The 20,267-nt window shown below is 44.0% G+C and overlaps 1 protein-coding gene across 1 annotated transcript in view; it reads right to left on the bottom strand.

Annotated features, from left to right (window-relative positions):
- The window catches only part of fryb (furry homolog b), a 43,325-nt gene extending 25,298 nt beyond the window's left edge, over window positions 1-18,027 (bottom strand). The window contains exons 1-11 of the mRNA XM_079171668.1: window positions 17,149-18,027; window positions 7,113-7,306; window positions 5,770-5,823; window positions 5,464-5,603; window positions 4,908-4,998; window positions 4,141-4,220; window positions 3,873-3,953; window positions 2,334-2,502; window positions 1,905-1,997; window positions 1,553-1,651; window positions 1-102 (exon numbers count right to left, since the gene is read on the bottom strand). Coding sequence (XP_079027794.1) covers window positions 1-102; window positions 1,553-1,651; window positions 1,905-1,997; window positions 2,334-2,502; window positions 3,873-3,953; window positions 4,141-4,220; window positions 4,908-4,998; window positions 5,464-5,603; window positions 5,770-5,823; window positions 7,113-7,306; window positions 17,149-17,383 — 1,338 coding nt within the window. The 5' untranslated portion in view covers window positions 17,384-18,027. The remainder of the gene's footprint in view (window positions 103-1,552; window positions 1,652-1,904; window positions 1,998-2,333; window positions 2,503-3,872; window positions 3,954-4,140; window positions 4,221-4,907; window positions 4,999-5,463; window positions 5,604-5,769; window positions 5,824-7,112; window positions 7,307-17,148) is intronic.
- Window positions 18,028-20,267: the final 2,240 nt, after the last annotated feature.

The following is a 20,267-nucleotide window of genomic DNA, read 5'->3' as shown; positions in this document are numbered from 1 at the left end:
CTTGAGGTTTGAGAGGCAGTTGTTGAGGAAAATGTGCCAGCGGCTGAGGAAGAACTGCTTCTGACTGACACACAGCAGGCAAGTCACCAGAGGATACAGAGCCTGGGGTGGAGAGAGAGAAGACAGATGGGAGACATTTGCATCAGGCACTTCAAATTCAAAGTTCATTCATTGAATGTAAATATAAAATAAAGGACTCAGGTTGTCTGCCTCGACCATTTTTTCTACATGCATGCAAATTACTTTGAGACTGCTTTTAGATGTTGTAGTAGTTATTAAAAAGGACTCTGAATCATTCATTCTAAACTGAAACCTCATTTCTGAGCTCTTCCTTTGTCATCTAAAAACAATGGGCAATCACATTATTTCAGATTAAGCTTTTCACAATCATGTTCCACTTGTTTCAGGCCTCATGAATCCCTCATTACACGGTTTTGTTTGCTTCTTCAATGATCTAGGTCTTCCTCTCTGGAATTAAACACTTATGTATCTATGTATTATATTGCCACAAGGTTTCTTTCTGTCTGTCTGTCTAATTCATTTATGGACTTGAGTTGATAGAATCCTCAACACCAAGTTCCCATACAGGAATGTGAACTTGGGTGTCTAGTTGGTTCAATCAGCTGGTAAGGGCAAACAGACAGGTCTTTGTTAAACATGAAAGCCTTCAATGACCCGTGTGAGTCCAGCTACACCCTTGTCATAAATGGTTATGGAAATGCTAGGTTTTTAGGAGTGCATCATTTACCTGTCACTCGTTATCTAAGATGGTATTTGTTATCTGTCCACCTCGCATTTCAGTCTCTCTCAGGTACTCAGATTGCACCACATGACTGTCATTCCTATCATACCTGCCCATTCTGCTCCGACATGTCGGGCTATTGCTCGTTTGTGTGCATGGATGCCTGCGCACTGTTCGTTTAGAAAACGTGTGCGTGCAGAGAGGTGTGTCGAGCCTCAAATTCACGGTTTGCTCCGAGTATTTGGAGAATCTGACGAAGGAAACGCGCATAATGGCCGAGTAAGATGTCTGCAGCCCTGAGGATATGACACCGTCACAGCAGGAGGGACCCGGGTACATATCGCGAATAGCAGATGAGCAGCAAGCAGCAATAATGCAACACGTTTGTCATCTTATCTGTCCATCAAAGGAGGGGCAACATTGCTCAGCTGCACTACAATAATGCCTCTGACCACGGCTGTCGCCTATGTGGAGGCTGTTGAAAAAAGACTTTAAGAAATAAACTAAAGATAAATAGAAATGTATAGGAAAGATTTGTGAGGAAGATTTTTGTTTGCCAGGAAATAATGTAGTTAAGAGGGTAAGAAGGTCCTTTTCATACAAATTCTGAAAATGTACAGTTGTTTTACAGCATGTTTGTTCGTGACAGACCACTATCTCAATCAGAGAGGTGTACTGTCTCCTTTCCATGGAAAGATAAAAGCCTGCATGTTGAAGAGTTACAGTAAGTGCTTTCACCAATCGCTGTTAATGGAGAGGAAATGAGGAGAGAGGAGCAGGGATGAAACGGAAACAAAAGGAGAAACTTACCAGAGAGTGTTTCTTCCTTGAGGACAGGTCCAGTGTGGTGTCGTACAAACTTTCTACGAAATTCCGTAGACACGGCACGTTCACCTCGTTCTTCACAGTCTGGGAGGAGGACGAAAAACGCAAAAGTTAGCTTAGAGAAGTGTTTTTGTCAAACCCAAACACTACTAAGACACTATATATTCAAGCTTAACATTTGTATGATTACTCTCATTACTCTTTTATGATTATTCTCAAGATATAAACACTATATATTAAGACCAGCAGATATACTGTGAACAGAAAGACAGATGTTTGTATTTAAAAGACAAAAGGACACTGAGGTGCTCTCAGCAGGAAGATGAAATGAACTTACAGCAGCTACAGGTACAAGTATCTCCACAAAGAGTCCGGCTAACGAGTGTTTAATGTCTTTGTCCTTCACTTCCAAGAAATACTGCGCACACTCCTGAGGAGACAAAGAGAGTCAGAGACAGTTAGAGAAACGATGTACGTACTTGATAATGCAGTGAATGCAATGTCACCGGTTCTAATCCCTGTATCGCTACGGGTGTGCGGAAATGAGAAACATTCTCACCACTGCGATTACCATCAAAGGGGCAATAAAAAAGGCACATAACCCCTAATTACTCTAGGGGGAATCTGTTGATAGTGAGCTCTTTGATAGCACTAAACTGCTTCCGGAGATGAAGAGAAGAGCTGAGTCTGTCCTGTAAAAAAAACCTTTTTACAATTTGTTGGAATGTAAAAAATCAGTTAAGGGACCAATTGATTTCGGCTCTACCTGCATGAACTGGAAGGAGGCTTCAAAGTCTTCCACCGGGTACATTTTGATGCGGAAGAACTTGAGTCCCATGATGAGGCTGATGGTGGACTGGATGACGTAGGGGCTCTGCTCCTTCTGTCTCAGCTCCTTCAGCTCGGAGATGAACTTCTTCCTCACTGCTGGGAACCTGCCGAGTAAATGACCACCAGATGTGAACAGTCGCTCTCTTTGGAAGCGTTCGCAGATGTTTTTCATTCCCAGGTCTCAGGTGAGTGGTGGCACGGTTAGTGGAATATCGACAACAAAGTGGCAAGTGTGTTTATTTGCTATTATTTACTCCTGTATTCACCAGTTTGTTTTTGCGTGCGCTTGTGTGCGTACGCGTCCAACATCCAAATAGGTTTTGACCAACAGTGCTCTGCAGGCCTATATTTAGAATGGCATCTGGACGGGTGATGTGGAGGGAATGTGTGTGTGTGTGCACTAATTCTTTGGGGCGTCTGCGTTTGTTTTGCACGCTTCACAGGGGGCTGCCACAGCAGTTCAGTCATCGGCCTAGTGAGGGGTGTTTAAATAAGATACACATAAACACCGTGATCCATAAACCAAGCTGGGAAAAAACACACACTGCCAAGAATAAAGTATGCACCAAGAGTGACTATGGTCTGAGTCAGTGTGTGCTCAACCTTTTCACAGCCGTGTGTAAAATAATGTACGACAAACAAATAACAAATAAGGAGTGTTAGAAATCATCCAGGAAGCTTAATCAACCACACAGTAGTTAGGCTGCATTTGCTAAACCAGATCTCAGCATTGACTTTGATCCAGCCGTGACGGTGAAGGTTTGGGGAAGGGAGCGAATTATGTCAATGAGATAGAAAGATAGAGGTACAGGGATGTGTGTGTTTGTGTGTGTGTGTGTGACAGCGGTGACTGAGCCGCCTTGTGAACCTCCTCCATCACAGTAATAACCTCCTGGAAAATGGGAACAGTGCTCATCTCTCATCACAACATTACACAGACAGAGGACCATCATCTGGAGTGTCATTATCCTCAGTTGCCATCAGACATCCACACACACACACACACACACACACACACACACACAGTCTACTAGCACAAGAACGGGCAGGCATTTGTTTCTTTCCCTCACTTGTACTCAAGACGGAGGGGCAGCATTTGTTTCCACTGAAATGGGGTCAAGAGGAGGACAGGCAGCTACTGTAACTACGTTATCACCTGGATCACAAAACTGCCTTCACTGTGAGACACATTTAAAACTGCATTGTAGGTAGTTAAGTGCAAACTTGTAAGGCCAACTGAAGCATTTTGAATAACTGTAAATGAATTTACTGTAACACTCTGCATCTTCATTAGCTTTGAGATGTGAAATGAACTTCAAATATTACTTATTTTCACTTATTTGGGTCAAATTACCTCAACAAATTTACAACAAACAATCTGAACAACTTAATGTTGATGCTGTTGATGTACAAACATCTACATTGCACGCACTCATAAACACACGAGCAGCATAAAGATGAATTTGCATATTACCTGGACTGAGCTACAACTCCCACTACTTCAGCATAGAGGTCAGCCACTATGTGCATGTTGCCTGTGTTGGGTCCCAGATACCTAAGAAGTGAACACAAGACATGAATATTATAGTATGTAGTGACTGTGATAACAATACACACATTTGCTATATTTGTGAGAGCCGTTGATGTCAACACCGCATGTGAGTATGTTGAAGTTCAGTCAGAAAGTGAAGACAGTATTACACTGAAAAAGATTTAGTGTTGCTACATGTGATCATTTTTACCCTTCTTTGTATTTGAAGTGCTTGAACGTCAGGTTTATGACTTCTTGGATGAGTCCATCCAAAAGAGGATGGAGGGGGATCTGGATTGAGAGAAAAGGTTTATTATTATTTTATTAAGATTTCTGTCTTTTCACTTGATGAATCTGAACATATAATTAAAACAATACGGCCAAATAAGATGAGCTATTTCTATGTATTCTGCTCACAGTCTGGGGAACTTTTTGTAGTTGCGTTAATTTAGATAAATATGGCTAAATATCCGAGTCAGCCCAAATGTATCTTCGTCCAAAACATCCACTGCACTCATATTTTGGGATGGCTCTTTCACAAAGGAACTCACAGCAGGTTTAGGAAGTTCTGTTCCCCCCGGGCTACCCAGAGGTGGAGACTAGAAGCTGAACTCGCCTGTAGTTGCTCCTTGCATCCGACTACATCACCGTCACGTCAAATAAAGACGCTGGATGCAGGGAGAACAACAGATGTCAACTCAGCTTTCTCCGTCAATAGAGCATCTAGTGAGGAATTTATTGCTTTAATTAACTACATGTACCATCAACGATTGGACGTACACAAACATGTTCCCTTTAATCAAGGAAGAGTGTGTTAAATATCCAAAATCGTTTCCTGACAAACAGAACTTAACCAGCGCAGCTTCGTTGCCAGTGATTGAACTACTGACGACAGACTTTTCTCTTCGACAAGTAAAACCCATTTATGCCAATAAATACGAGGAGACATGTTGTTTTACGGTGTAAATCGAGACTCACCTGCTTCAAAACCTCTATAAGCACGAGAGAAAAGATGAAGTCTATCGCCAGATCTCTCCTCTCCAGTAAGTAGTCTTTCTGTTGCTCATCACTGAAACAGACAGAAACAAAGAAACAGTGTTGATTCTCTTCTTGCCTTTGTACAAAAAAACACACGAGAATCTGCTTTTATTAAAGTTCTGATAATGAATTAATTGAAGGCACCATCTGGTTCACTACGTAGCAGTGTGTACTCAGTGTGTTTGACATTTGCAATCAAGCTTCTGCCGTTTATTAGTGTATTTTTTCCAATGGCAGTATTATTTTAATGTAGACGTTGTTTTGCTGCTGTTTGTGTGGGAGGGCTAAACGCAGTTAGTACAGTATTGATTATTGTCTTAAGTTAAAAAAACTTTATGAGCCAGGATGAATACACTAAATAATTCACAAGAACATATTGAAATAGTCCTGCACATCTGACATGCTGGTTTGTTGTGTGTTTTTGTTTTCCCCAACTTCTCAGCTAGGTGCAGAGAAGAGTTTTACAATCGAGTGTGTGGCGTTTGTGTCCTCTCACTTCTTGGACTTGGTGTTGGCCCTGGGTCGATACTCGTGGGACTCGTCTTCCAGGCCGTTCTGCCTCTTGTACCAGTCGAACAGAGTCCTCAGGATAGACGGCAGGCAGTACTCGGCTAGAGAACTCATACTGCTGATCAACTGCACCCGAGAGAAGGAGAGCAGGGGCAGGTGGAGGTGAGCGAGAAAGAGAGAGAGAGGAGTGAGTGAGAGGTTAATCCCACTCCCAAAATAAAACTAGATGTGGACGACAAGAGGAAAAAACGGGTTCGGGCGGGTAAAATGTGTCCATGTCAGCTCCACGCACCTGGTCGAACTGTGGGTCCTCTCCTCTCTGCAGAGATTTGTTAAGTGGCTTTTCCTGTGAGACAAGACCAGACAGGAAGACATTTTATTATGAAACTTTGGAATCAGAACTAGGGCCGAAGCTATCGATCATTTTAGTAGTTTAGCTTTCTACAGCTCGACCGTGTACTAACCGAGTAATAGGATATGAAACACTTTTGCTTCATGAAAGAGTATTAGTACATACAAAAGATAAAATAAGACATGTCTCTTAAAATGAACAACTAATTAATTTCCATTTTGAGATTGCTATCTCCCCAGACTCAACCTGTGTAGTCTGTAAACATTAAAGAGACACTTGACACCCACAGTATGTTGGTGTTGCATTTTCAGCTAAATGCAAATGTGATCATCGGCTAAGTGCGTAAAACAAGCCCAGGACCGACTTCACTGTTTAGTATCAAACTAGCTGCTTCGGCACTGACCTCGTTATGTTGCTTTCAAGAAACATATCAGGTGTTCAGCACTGAGTGCCGTAAACATACAACAACCCTGAGAGAAAGGGACGACCCTCTTCACACCACTATGCAAGACTGCGCTCAGACATATTGATTTGAAACTATAATAACAAAAAATAAGCCCTAATTAAACATTTAAACCCAAAGAAGAAGTTTCTGGTACACTTAGTAAGTGTGATAAAAGGTAATATGAGAGAGTCAGAGGTTGGGTTACAGTGCGTCTTACATATTTTGTTACTTCTGCCGGCAAATATGTAAATCCACAAGCAATCCATAACTCTGTTTTGATCAAATCCCATCGCACTCTATGCATAAAATATATGTGTTCCATTAACATTAAGGTGGAGCATATACCTTCTTTAATAAACAAAAATAAATGCACCAGAGGTTAAAGGAAATGATAAAAAGCAATGCAATATACGGGAGCATTGTGCACCAGCGGGAGCGTCAATACGCCTTAATAGCTGACAAATGATCAAGCCTGCAAAGAGGTCGCAGTGAGTGACTAAAACAACTAGTTCCTTCTAAAAAAAGATGAGGTATAACTAATTATCATTCAGGTTTGTTAATATGTAAAACAGTTTGTACTGTGTGATCACGAGGGGAAAAGAGATGCGGTTAAAATATAACCCTGAAGAAAAATAAGTAGAAACAGGAAACACATATATTGAACATTTGTGAGGCCTTTTCTAAATTATGGTTATATATTCTATATAAGCCACACTGCTGGGGATCACTTCCTCTGTTATAAAAATAAATGTCAACATATACTGAATAACACAATCAGACACAATGTAGACCTGAATGATGCTGTAACCCGAGAGAGACGGGATGAGAAACGACTCACCAGTGGTTCGGCCATGATGATTCGGATCTTGCGTTCGGAGATCAAGGTGAAGTTGGCAAACAAGCTTTTTAGGACGAACTCGCCCGGCTTACTCTCAGGGTCCACGTTGACGGGCGCCATGACGACAGGACCCTTCCTCTCTCCCGAGGTTCCACTGACTGGCGGGAGGGGGGGCTTCAGTCCCACTGGAGAGGCTGTGGGGGGGGGGGGGGGGGGGGACGGGACACACACAAGGAAGACATTGTTATTATTCTTTGTCCGATTTCTATTAGGGGCATATTCATGTTTTAAGATTTTGGAACCACAGTTCCCGTAATTTAGAGGTTTGTGGGGATGCAATAAAAAAAGTCATCGTTTTAGTATTTATTTGTTTAAATTCTTTCAAACTGGCACCGTTAAGTATACCAAATGATGTGATGGCGGTTCCTGTTCCTGTCATGTGTCCATGAATATACAGGCAACTATTACTGGAGTACTTTCACACTGAGAAACATCTGTCTGTTATGACTCCGAGCGGGGCTACAATTCTTTGTAGGTTTTAAAGAACCATAGTTGCCTCCATGAGCCAAGTGTCACAACCACTTCTGCAGCTCCAACTGCTTCAATACAAACTGACACACTGCTGTTATCTTCATCAAAGAACCCCCCCCCCAACACCGTCCAGCTGAGACACGAGCCCTCACGCTCATTCTCCAGCCTCTTGTCTGAAGAAAATCTGATCATCATTTATTTTTGTGAAGTTAAAACTCCTCAGTCAGGACTTATTTGTGTTGAGTGTGTCCAGGTTTGACAGGCAACACTTTCCAGGCACACAGACCAGACAGACACACACAGACACACACACACACACACACACACACACACTTGCTGGGCAGTTCATGTTTTCATTCCTCCCTTCTGATTCCATCGTGAGGGAGGCTGGGCACCATCAATTCTTGCAAGACGTAATGATAAACACACAGAGGGAAAGACGGATAGGGAGCGGCTGAAGTGAGAGACAGGCGACAGACGGACAGAGAGACAGACGGATGGAGAAGGCATTTCCTGTCATGCGTCTCTAGGAATATTGACATGCCCTTAAAATAGAACAAACTCATCGCTGTAAGAAATGGCGTCGGTGACTATACAGTAGAAGAGCTTAAGCAAGACTTTGTGGAAGTTCTGCATCTACTATGGATTATTATTATTATTAATCATATGTCATCCAATACAGTATAGGAAAAAACTAAAAACTCACACAAAGGTTACTTGTACGTAATGTACTTCCCTGAACATGCCGAGAAGAACAAGAGCATTTCCCAGAAGTGTCTAGAGTGTGTGAGTTAAACAGTGTCGGCTCTAAACTGACCTTTCATGACCACGTGACCTGACCTCGCTGCAGAGGTGAAATGTAAACACTAATTCCCGGACAGAACAGGGGCCCCCGGGGCCTCATAGACAGTGACCCTGTTCGTGTGAAAGCCGAGCACTCGAACGAGGCAAACATGCGTGCGTGCACACGAACACACGCGCCTCCTGCGTGCTTACCAAGGCCCTTGATGAAGCTGATGACACTAGCCCTGCTCCATTTAGTTGGCACTTCCATGGTGCAGACGGCCAGACGGCGAGACAAGGATACAGTGGGTAGACGTGGGTAAAAAGGGGGGGATGGAGGAGGGACGGGAGAGGGTAGCTGCGTCTACGAGGTGTGAAATACAGCTCCCATGATAGACAAATAAAAGAAATTCCTTGTGGAGTGATTAGCGGCACAGGATGAAGGTTGTCTTTAATATCCAACTATTCCACCATGACAGTAAATACAGACATCGGAACAACGTCTGGCTTTGGCACGAGGCGGGTTTAACCAAAGCTAAACGTGTGAAGCTCCATCCTTCAGAAACTGACAGACAGGTAGAGTGAAAGACGTGAAACTCTCATGACAGCTGTAATTCCACATTAAATCCAAAAGAGACAGGACGATATGCGGCGTCCGCAGACCGGGCGAGCCATAGCTCGAGACGACTCGACTCCTCAGAGCCCCGAGTGTTGCAATCGCGGAGGGAGCGATGACGCCAGAGCGTCTTCTCAGAATAGCATTAGAGACGACCGCCTCAGTCATGAGTGAACTCTACCGACGGGGATCGAGTAAATATTCCACTGCACGGCTCCAGCAGAGGCCTGGGTTGATCAGAGGCTGCGTACAGGGCCCCCGTGCTTCAGAACTACATGAGCCTACAGACCAGCTATCAGTTTCAACTTCTGCTCCTGCTGCCACTCCGGCCTCCCGTCACTCCAGCGACATTGGAATCCTTGCATTGGAAAGTTTGTATTTGCAATAAAGTGCTTCTTTCAGAGTGGGGGTTTTCGTGGCTCAACCCTTTAGTTGTCAGTAGCAGTTAAGTAAAGTCTGCTCCTTGTGGAGATCTGACCAGAAGAGTTGGGTTAGGAATTTCAACACTGCCCCGAGAGAGAGACGAGGGGAGGAGGGAGGCGCTATATTTAGACCACTGGAGGTCACTCTCTTACATACCCACCACTCCCACTGACCCCTACTCACACTCACACACACACACACACACACACGAGAGCCGCACACACACACACACACACACACACACACACACACACACCGACAACACTCACAAAGACACACACGTATGCAACCATTTTTTCCGAGGCAGACGGTGACAAATCAGGAAATTAAACTAGAAAGCAAACGGCACTGATCTAATTCAGTGCATATAAGGTTGACTCTAAACAGAGATAATCCGGTAAGGCTTCTATGTGACATGAATTTAAGACGTGTGTGTGTGTGTGTGTGTGTGTGTGTGTGTGTGTGTGTGTGTGTGTGTCTTGGGCTTTAGAAGAAATGAGAGCAGGAAGACATAACGTGTCCAATAAAGCTGTCGATATAGCACACCGGTGCACTTCCCTGGACCCTCGTAGACATTTGTTATGACTCAGCATTTCAAGAGATTAATCAGCAGTAATCTGCCACGTCTAGTCATTACAATTCCACCTTGTTTTAATTACATTTTATATCCTAAAAGGTTTATTTAATCGACCGAGATGCCAAAAAAGAAAGATGAGAAAGAAGCAGATAGACAGCGGAGACGGGGGAGGATGTAGGAGACCGGCGGCAACGATTACGCAATTAATCAATGTACAGGAAATGGATCAGCAACTATTTGGATACTTAAAAACGCTTGATGCTTTTCTTTGTCATACGCGACAGTAGGGATGTAGGAAAATATGGATGCACTTGAATAATCAATATTATGTAGCCTCCTTACTGGTAGAGAGAATACTTCACATCTAGATTTAGGTTAACCTTCGTCCATCACGTCATAAACAAGCATACTGTAGTGATGAATCATGACTAACATGTGATGACACACAAACGCCACCTGACTCATCAAGAACACAGCTTTTCAAGCTTCAGTCCTCATATAGAGGGTGGAAATCCAGACCCCACGGTGTTGACCTGGGCTGGTGAGCAACGTAACAAGTCGTCTCGGCTTGTAAAAAGATAAATCACTCTTGTACAGCTTGTACAGTTTGTTGGCAGTGCGATGAGTCATTTTTTTTTTTAAAAAGCACAGACGATTACCACAAACACACCGACTGCCCCCGACAAGAGCGAACAGAACCAAGCCTGTGTGTTGTCAGAGGAGGCGGCTGACAACACTCATTTGATGAATGTATTCTGGATTTTTTACCGCGTTACTGTAGGTCCTTTAGTCGGTTACTTATGGCAGCTTTAACGACAATAAAGGTAAACAAATAGGCTTGAATCACAAGTATATTCAAATAAACAATGGGAAAGTATGACATATAGCTGAATTATTAATTTTTTGTAACATTACAGATGTAAACAAACCCTTCAGAGCATCAGAGAATGATAATAAGCTAACAGTTACAATACCAGCTTTCCATTTTGATAATGGGGTGACCCTTTCGTTTACATTTGGATTCAGGGTTGTTCTTTTAACCAGCTAGCTTGTCTGAAGTGTATGTGTGTGTGTGTGTGTTAATGAGGCTGATACAGGCTGATACAAGAATATTTCAGCACGGCTGGTATGAGATGGAACAAGTTGAACTTGATGAGGTCAGCTATTTATCTAGTGATTTCATTTGATAAGTAACTTGTGGTTGAAGCACAAAGCTGACTCGGAATTCTTGGGCCTTTTCTTCTGACTGCGTTCATTATCATGACCTTGGGGCAGACACACCTAGGAAACACATACACCATCTCATCGTGGTTCCTGCGATTAATTTGTTTAATGACAACACATAAATGGCTGAGGAGGTGGGAGGGGGGGGTCCGTCAACACATCCCCTGCAATTCCTCTGTATTCCTGACACAAACATCACCCCTGCTGACAGTAACCTTCAGCACAGCCCTAAACAGCTTCCCTGCCAACCACATACACACACAGGGAAACATTTGTATGGCGTCTGATGGAGGGGAAGCGTACAACACACAGAGCGTTTAGCAAATAGAGCACATTGAAAGGCATCTATAACTAAGAAAAGCTAACAGAAGCAGCGACCCAGTCAACAAATAAAAATCACAATGACAGGAAAGCCTTACCTTAAAAAAGGTAAACTACAGGTTGCACGGTCACGACTATATTAGAGTGCAAGTGGTGAAACAGCTGTGCGTTTTACTCACTATAGCTGAGAGTGGGGACAGTATGGCATGTCCAGTCGGGGATGATGCTGTTGTTGCCTCATCGTGACATACAGTAGCTTTACTCTCTGTTTGGTAAACACTGACTGGAGAACTGATTGAGATGACTTGACTTCTCTGACTGTCAACAGCACATGCAGTAAGGTCGACATGAACGATAAACATGTCAACATGATCTGCGTATTTAACTGCACTGGGCACAAAGATCATAAGAAAGTCAGAGACTGACTTCTTTTTGTGGAAGAATAAGCTGTATAATCCAGATTTACACCCAACTAAACCCTGGAGCAGTTTTCTCTCGCTCTTCCATTATTCCGTTACGTAACATCGGCAGATATTGACAGTGTGGATCACGCTGCATGTTTTTCCGTCTCATCCGAACACAGATTAACAAAAACAAAGTATGCGTAGTCTGTACGCTGCAGGAGCTACGGACTACTAGTCACGCATTTGTTTGGCACGCCAGCATCGACAACATGTGACGTCGGTAGCTGTACTCACTCCCTCCTAAGGACTTGAGCAGAGACTTGATGCTGATGTCAAAGAAGCCCGAATCCTGCTGGCTTGTCGCCATGGCTGCAGAGGCTGTGTCGCCACGGTGACAGACAGCAGAGGGAGGACCGGACGGCAGGATGAGGCGTTGCGGACGGAGCGAGTGAGAGAAAGAGGAGAGAACGACTGGGAGAGAGGGATGCGGGTGGGCAGCCGGCGATGCGGATGTTGCGGCTGTCTGCTGCTGCTGCTGCTGCTGCTGCTGCTGAGTGTGTGTGTGTGTGTGTGTGTGCGCATGTGCACGAAACAGAGTGTGTGTGTCAAAGAGAAAGAAAAAAAAAAACAGCAATCAGCTTCGCCTGCGCTCTGTGTTGCTATCTTGCTGGCTAACACTCCCCATCCCCTCTCTGTTTTGCTCTCTCAGGACAGTGATACACAGATGTTGGTAGACGCCAGCAGCCAATCCTCTTAGAGGAAAGACGGAGAGAGAGAGAGGGAGAGAGAGAGATAGAGAGAGAGGGATGTAATAACATACAGTAGATGGTACTGCACAGGGGGGAATGTGGGAAGGAGTGAGGGACAAAGACCAGACAGTGGGAGGAGGGGACGATGGAGTAATATACAGAAATCCAATGTTTCCTGATCACTTTTGTTCTGTTCTGACTCGCAATTAGTGTCGACCAATGAGAGCCAAGAGAAGCATTGATAGGCAGTCAGTACCAGCGAATAGCCAGGAATAACAATAATGGCGTCACTGCCTCCACACTGCACACACAGTACATTCTGACCAAGGGTTGAGTATGAAGTGCGTGCGGCATGCAAACAGTAGTACTTTTAATAGATTCCTGAGTGGGGTGGACACTCTTGTCCCACAATGCAAAGCACAATAAATTACCTTTACAATACAAACATCATCCATCTTTTTTTCTGTGCTTTCCTTATTCACTATACGGTGCACAATGAGATATTCTGTAGTTTAAAGGGTAACTTCCACGGGGATGGAGGGGACTTCTAATATAATACATCCAGTATCACAGACAGTATCAAAGTGTGTGTGTGTGTGTAAATACTACCACCACTGTAACAGACATGCTCCCATGGGAATGAACAGCTTCCACCTGGGGTCTGTTTTACCAATTAGCTTCATTTGATGTTTGGGTGAGTGGGGGAAAGGTTGATTCTGGCTGGGAAAACCTAAACAGTGCAAGGGAATGAAAAAACCCTTCATCCCATTACAAATACAAAAAAAGTAATGTTTTAAGGCACTGCTGTTCCTGACTCTCACAGAACTTAAAGACGGACTTAACGCTGTTTGTCCTGATATCGATAATTAGGAGGTTTAATTGATTTACAGATATAGCTCTAAACAATACAATCTGTTGCTGCACTAGCGTATCTCTTATCTTGGCTTGAGAGATTTTAGTGAGTAAAGAATGTAGTTCCTGGGCTTGCTTGATAGCTCACATGTTTACTGGTTTACCACCGGCACGCACTTTTAATTTGTTCCTTACTTCCTTAAGTAACAATGCGGGCTAACACCAACATTTACCAGCACTTTGCTTGCAGCCAGTATTAACCTTCCACTCCACTGCTGTGGTTACATTCTTGACAAATCATTTTAAAGAGCTGAAGCATCGTTTCCTCACATTTAGACAATAGGTGAGTGAAAATAACTTCTCTCCCTTCACCTTAAACAGTCACACATCCACTTGGCCGTCCGTCCTCACAATTGTCTGCCAAAGCATGAAATGTATATGATGGCCATCGCGGGCCGTGATGCTATGGTTGGGTGACTATGAGTGGAAGAACAAGTGGATAATTAGGGTCATCGTGTAATTCCCGGGATGAAGTGCGGAAGTGCCACAGGACATGTGAACGGGTGAGGGAGGGGGAGACAATGAGAGTGAGGAGAGGAGCAGAACGTGCGTAAGATACGGTATCATGCAAAGCGGTGGCTCGCAGGAGAGCTAGCGAGCACAGCATGGCCTGGTTCACATTAACAGACAATTACGGTCGAATCTCAAAGGAGGAGGAATATAGCAGAGAAGCACTGCAGGGCTATTCCTGTCTGCAACTTCTGCTTACTCCATTACAGTCCGGGGCCAATCGGTACCAGCAAATAACAATTACTGCCTCTGTGTTAACCTGCTTACTTTGGATAATTCAGACAAGTTGACGATCACAGAAACGTAAACCCAAAATAATCTGACTTTCAAAATGTTCTCCTGCAACTGAAAGTGTGTCTGTGTGTTCCCTCCGCTTGCAGCTGAACTCAAAGATGGTTACTGAATACTGTTTGACCGAGACGGTCCGTTCTTTGTTATCTCAAACCGCCGCGACCTCATCTCATTCTTGCTCAAGAGAAAGTATACGGACATGTCAAGGATTACTGTTTGTTGACCCTGTTTCTCACATTTCTCATCGGGTTGAAAAGCCACGTCTGCCGGCTGTGGGACCACGGGAGGTTTTAGTTGTTATGCATGGGCAAACTAAACATGATGACACAGGTAGTTCTTGTGGGAGTGGCGACGAGGCAGAGTAAGAGCAACACTTCTTGCGAGATTAAATAGCAAAGTCGAGAGAAACAGAGCAGAGAAGTGTGTTTGTTAGTGCAACTCATCTTCTCATCTATTCAAACTCAGGACCTAAACAGGGAATAGGGACATATCTGCCAGAGTGACTCACATTTATTCAGCTTACAAATAAAAATTAAAGACAAAGACACACACACACACACACACACACCCTTATGGAGGTCCTAGGATTCCTCACATTCTGAGCAGGGGCCTGGGCATGCCAGCTGTTGGAATGTGACTCTTCCACACACACACACACACACACACACACACTTACACGTATTCATGCATGCACACAGACAAATGCACAAAACAGAAATTGCTTTGCATTCCATTTAACCTCAACTTAAAGGAATTTTAAGCAGTTGCATAGTCAAAAATGTATTGACCAAAGCAGAGGCAGAGACACACACACACACACACACACACACACACACACACACACACACACACACACACACACACACACACACACACACACACACACACACACACACACACACACACACACACACACACACACACACACACGGAATCCTATCTGGCCTTTCTGGATATACACTAAACACTAGCTGTTATTAGATTTCTTTCTTGTCGTGATTTTTACATAAGCTACTTAATCCAAATGGTGAAGACCCTAATTCAAATCTATGAACTAGATCAACTTATATTATTGATTGATATGAGCTGGGAGAATGCGACTCTTGAAAGTGACACAACGGGGTCAGCTAGAGAGAGGATGTCTCACTGAGCGAAGAGAGAAAACAAACACGACAACAGCCAACTTTCATTTTGGCATCAATTTACAAAAGGGATTAATGTTGACAGCCGAAATGACATGCGATGATGACACACACCCGGTGGGTGTAAGCAGAGCCAAGAACCCAAAAAGATAGTCCGTTTACAATCCCATCTGAAAGAGCAAAGCAGCGGATCTGTAGATGTAGATGCTGGAACTAGGGAATGTGAAGCGTCTAAAAGATTATTTTAATAATAATATCCAAATAGTTGCAACCACATAAACCGCAGTGCATCTGTTAAACAAAACAGCAACACTGAACTCTTATGACATGTGCGTGTGGGTGTTAACTGATCCATCACATACACAGCAGATGAGGACTCACACACACACACACACACACACACACACAAATAGCCACACAACCACCGAGGGACTGTTTGAGGGTCACAGTTCACACAGTAGTGTCTCCTTGACACAGCTGGGCTGATCAAATAGATACCTCTAGTGAAGAATGTGTGTGTGTGTGTGTGTGTGTGTGTGTGTGTGTGTGTGTGTGTGTGTGTGTGTGTGTGTGTGTGTGTGTGTGTGTGTGTGTGTGTGTGTGTGTGTGTGTGTGTGTGTGTGTGTGTGTGTGTGTAGTTTCCATGCCAGGCATAACCGTGTCCCCAACATCAAAGCCTCACACATTATTACTATGCACATTATCACAGCATAGAAGCCCCATACAATTCAATTCCATCGCATTTATTGTGTTGAATCCAAAGACACTTCTGAACTCTTAAGTCTTTCCTTACTCTTCTACGCTGTTATCGATTGTAATGTTGGTGACATTTGAATAAAAGATTATTCTGTTGAAACTGTACCTTTGGTATCCTCCAGACAATGGCATCAGCTAAGTTGAAATATGTAACAAAAGTACTGAAAGCGTGTGTGTGTGTGTGTGGCCTCCTTGTGATTTGCCTTTCCAGGAATAGACAGAAACTACTTAAGGTTTTGGCATTCTCCCACATCAGGTGGTTGGACGTGAAGCTTCCAGAAGGTAACATGAGAGAGAGTGAGTGGTTTGGGAAAAACTAAATACTTGTGCTTTAATGTGAGGCCAGAAGCACATAGGCGTGTCGTCCCCCCCCCCCCCCCACACACACACACACACACACACACACACACACACACACACACAATAAGGATCAGTGGAGTTATTTAGTGCTGTTTTTCTCAAAACAGAGAACGTATCACTTTTCACAGGGTCTACAGAAACCACAACAAAGACACTTGTCAAGTCAAGTCCTCACTCCACAGAGTAGAGGAGCCTTGGAGAGACAGAAGGGGCTGAACAGGTAGTCAGAGATCTGAGACGTTTACAAATCCCAGGCTGGATAAAAACCCAGCCCACATTCCAGTTGGGGGGGGGGGGGGGGGGGACCGGTATTTCAGCTGGATGTTTGACCAGCCTTTCCACTTTTTTCCAGCACGAGAAAAAAAAAAACCTCAGGTCATTCACCTTCACTCTGAAAACCCCCCAAAACAAATGATCGCAAGCTTGTCTCCACCTACCTTGGAAGATCTTGGTCCTCTTTCTGAACTGGATCTTGCTAAACCTCCCGGTGAAGTCACTGGCTTCAAACATGTCCAACGACAGGGAGGCGATACGCTCCATGACTATCCCATCCTGGCCTTGGCGGTCCGAATCCTGGTCCTGACCGTGGCTCAGAGAGTGGCCATTGCAGCGGTCTGAAGTGCTGCTTTGGGCCCCGAGACTCGTAGTGCTTCCTACATCTTCTAGAGACATAGTCTCCACCAAACCGCAGGTGCTCCACCTCCTCCTGGTTGTCTTTTGTCAAAAAACGTGGCCCACCTCAGAGCTGGTGAGGAACAAACTACATGATGCTTCTGCAGGAGACTCAGCAGGAAGAAACACAAAGAAACATGGGTTGCCTTGTTCCAGAAAAGCAACGAAAAAAGATTTAAACAGATCCTAAAAAATCCCTGTTATCGTTTTCTTCATCTCTTTTTTGGCATCCAAAAGTCTTCGAGGATTTCTTGTCTTGATGACGACTTTCATTCAATCCAGAGCCAGTGAGCTCGTTGCTTTGTTGTTTTCAGATGCACAGCTCTCCTGAGAGTTCAGGTTCTCCCCTCCAGAGTTTCTCCCTCTTGCTCAAGATAAAAGAAAAACACCTCTGCGTCTTTCTTTGTGTTTCGAGAGGCAAGTTTATTTTCCGTGAAAGTTCAGCTGTCATCACCGTACGCGCTCTTTTTGCTCTTAACCCGGTCTGTCTCTCTCTCTCACCGAGTCTCTGAGGCTCAGCTGTGAGTCTCCGCTCCCAGGTGATAAAGAAGGGAGGGATCCAATTCCAGCAGTGCACCTTGATTGGGTGGTTTGGGAGGTTTGGGTGGTTCTCTTATCTCTTATCCCCTCTCTCTCTCACCGTCTTCTTTCTACCTTTTTTTCTGTCTCTGGGGTTTTTTTCCAACCACCTCCCTCCTTTGACAATGAGGAAATGACTTGTTTCTCGCTCACACACCTGACTCTATCTCTCAGTAAAGAAGTATAGAATGGCATGCTGCGTGTGCTCGATTCAAACCGCCAAACACATGGCATGTGGGTGTGAGTGGCTGCACTCACTGGTCGAGGCTGTTTAGCCAGTTACAGTCAGCTCAATGAGTTAATGGTGTAGGATTACCGAGGGAGGACACACCCCTTTACAGACGGGGGGGGGGCGCAAAGCCAAACACAAACAGGAAGAATCCAGGCAGACAGTGTGTTTGTGAAAGTCTCGATGAGCAGACGTATTTTAGAGACAAACTTGAGGTTGCATTGTCAAGCAGGTCGAAATCTGCCCCAAATCCCCCCCCACACAAAAACACACAGAAACACACACAAAGTAAAACTGTAGGTCTTGGAGGGACTAGGAATTAACGTAGGTCTCAAAACCAAAATGACTTCTCTGCTGCTTATCTACAAAAAAAAACAATCTTACAGGAAGTACAGTGGCTGTTTTGGTCTGGCCCTAATTACATGTGGTCCTGTAATGCTGCCAATGTACAACAAAAACACAGAGATTTTACAAAAGTCTCCCACATAAAAAGTTCTCTCCAAAGAGTAAAGAGAGGCCAGTTAACACACTGTAGATTAAAAATCCATCAACGGTGAATCTACTCTCACAGTTGTCTGTCACGCTCTCTTTCTCTGTAGGCAGGCTAGTGAGTGTCTCTCAGGAGACGCTCACCCCGAGGTGACTTCCTGCTGTTTACGCCACTATTGTCATGACATCAGCTCCATTAGAGCCTCGCCCGAGAGCTCATGTATGTAGATTTCAAAAACAACAAATCTTTCAACGTCCTGAGTAAACATAATGAACAACATGACAGCCAGAAGAATATGTCTGCACAACAGCCTTAAAACATCAGTCTTAAGATCTTACTCTAAATACATTTTTCTTTTCATTTTCTTTCTGGCTTAAAAGAAAAATCACCTTCACTCGAGAAGTTCCTTGATGCACATGAAAAAACTTCATATTGATGGCAGATCATTTGCTCACTTCTTTATAAAAATATACCCTTTTAAGCGAGATGTTTAAATGTACTTTTTTTTAAAACAATTTTCTACAGCAACCATCTGGCACGGAAATAGTTAAAAGGTGGCAAACAAGCTGAGGGAGGCACGGTGCCAAAGTCAGTTAGAGAGGCGTGCCATCCCCATGGGGAGCATTAAGACAGACATGCAGACACAAACAGGAGATTGCTTTTTGTTTTTTCTTCCCTTTCATTAACTGACAACTCTGACCAACCAATGAGAGACCAGACACACAGGTTACCCAATCGCCTTCAGGAATGTGTTGGCACACAAACAGCAGAGCGCTGGGGTGGTGATGACACGAGACGGCGCAAACCACATATTTTAATCATTCTTTTTCCACTACTGGTTATAATGAACTACAAGATGCTGATGGGAAATGTTACATTTGAGATATCTTGACAGGTGCCCGTTGCACTCTGGTTGACGGATGATAATGGACTCCTGTTGTTTGCTTGACCTGATTAGTCGGTTGTGTTTATACTCATCAAGGACAATCCCGTCTAGTCTTCCCTTCGCACTCTTTATAACTCTGTAATGTAAATATGTCTTTTGATTGTTTCTACGTGGGTGTGTGAGTGATCTGAGATACACGAGGTGCATTTATGACAAGATTCAAATATACAGTCAGGGCCGTAAGTATTTGGACTGTGACACAATTTTGCTTATTTACACAACTCCAATGGATTTGAAACTAAGCAGTCAATATGTGGTTGAAGTGTAGACTTTCCGCTTTAATTCAATGGCAGAAAACATCTGAAAGGGACTGACCCGTTTTGGAAAAAGATTCTTTGGACAGACAAAACCAAGATTCACTTGGAACCAGAATGATGGGAAGAGAAAAGTGTGGAGAAGGAAAGGAACGGCTCAAGATCCGAAACAAACCACATCATCTGGTTAACATGGTGGAGGCAGTGCTTTGGATGGGCATGTATGGCTGCCAATGGAACTGGGTCACTGGTGTTCATTGGTGATGTCACAGCTAATAGAAACAGCAGGATGAGTTCTGAGGTGTTTAGGGCTAAACTATCTGCTCAGATTCAGCCTAATGCTGCAAAACTGATTGGACGACGCTTCACAGTGCAGATGGGTAATG

This window comes from Pholis gunnellus (assembly GCF_910591455.1).
Source record: "Pholis gunnellus genome assembly, chromosome: 13".
Lineage (NCBI taxonomy): Eukaryota > Metazoa > Chordata > Actinopteri > Perciformes > Pholidae > Pholis > Pholis gunnellus.
This window is presented reverse-complemented; position numbering and strand designations above follow the sequence as displayed.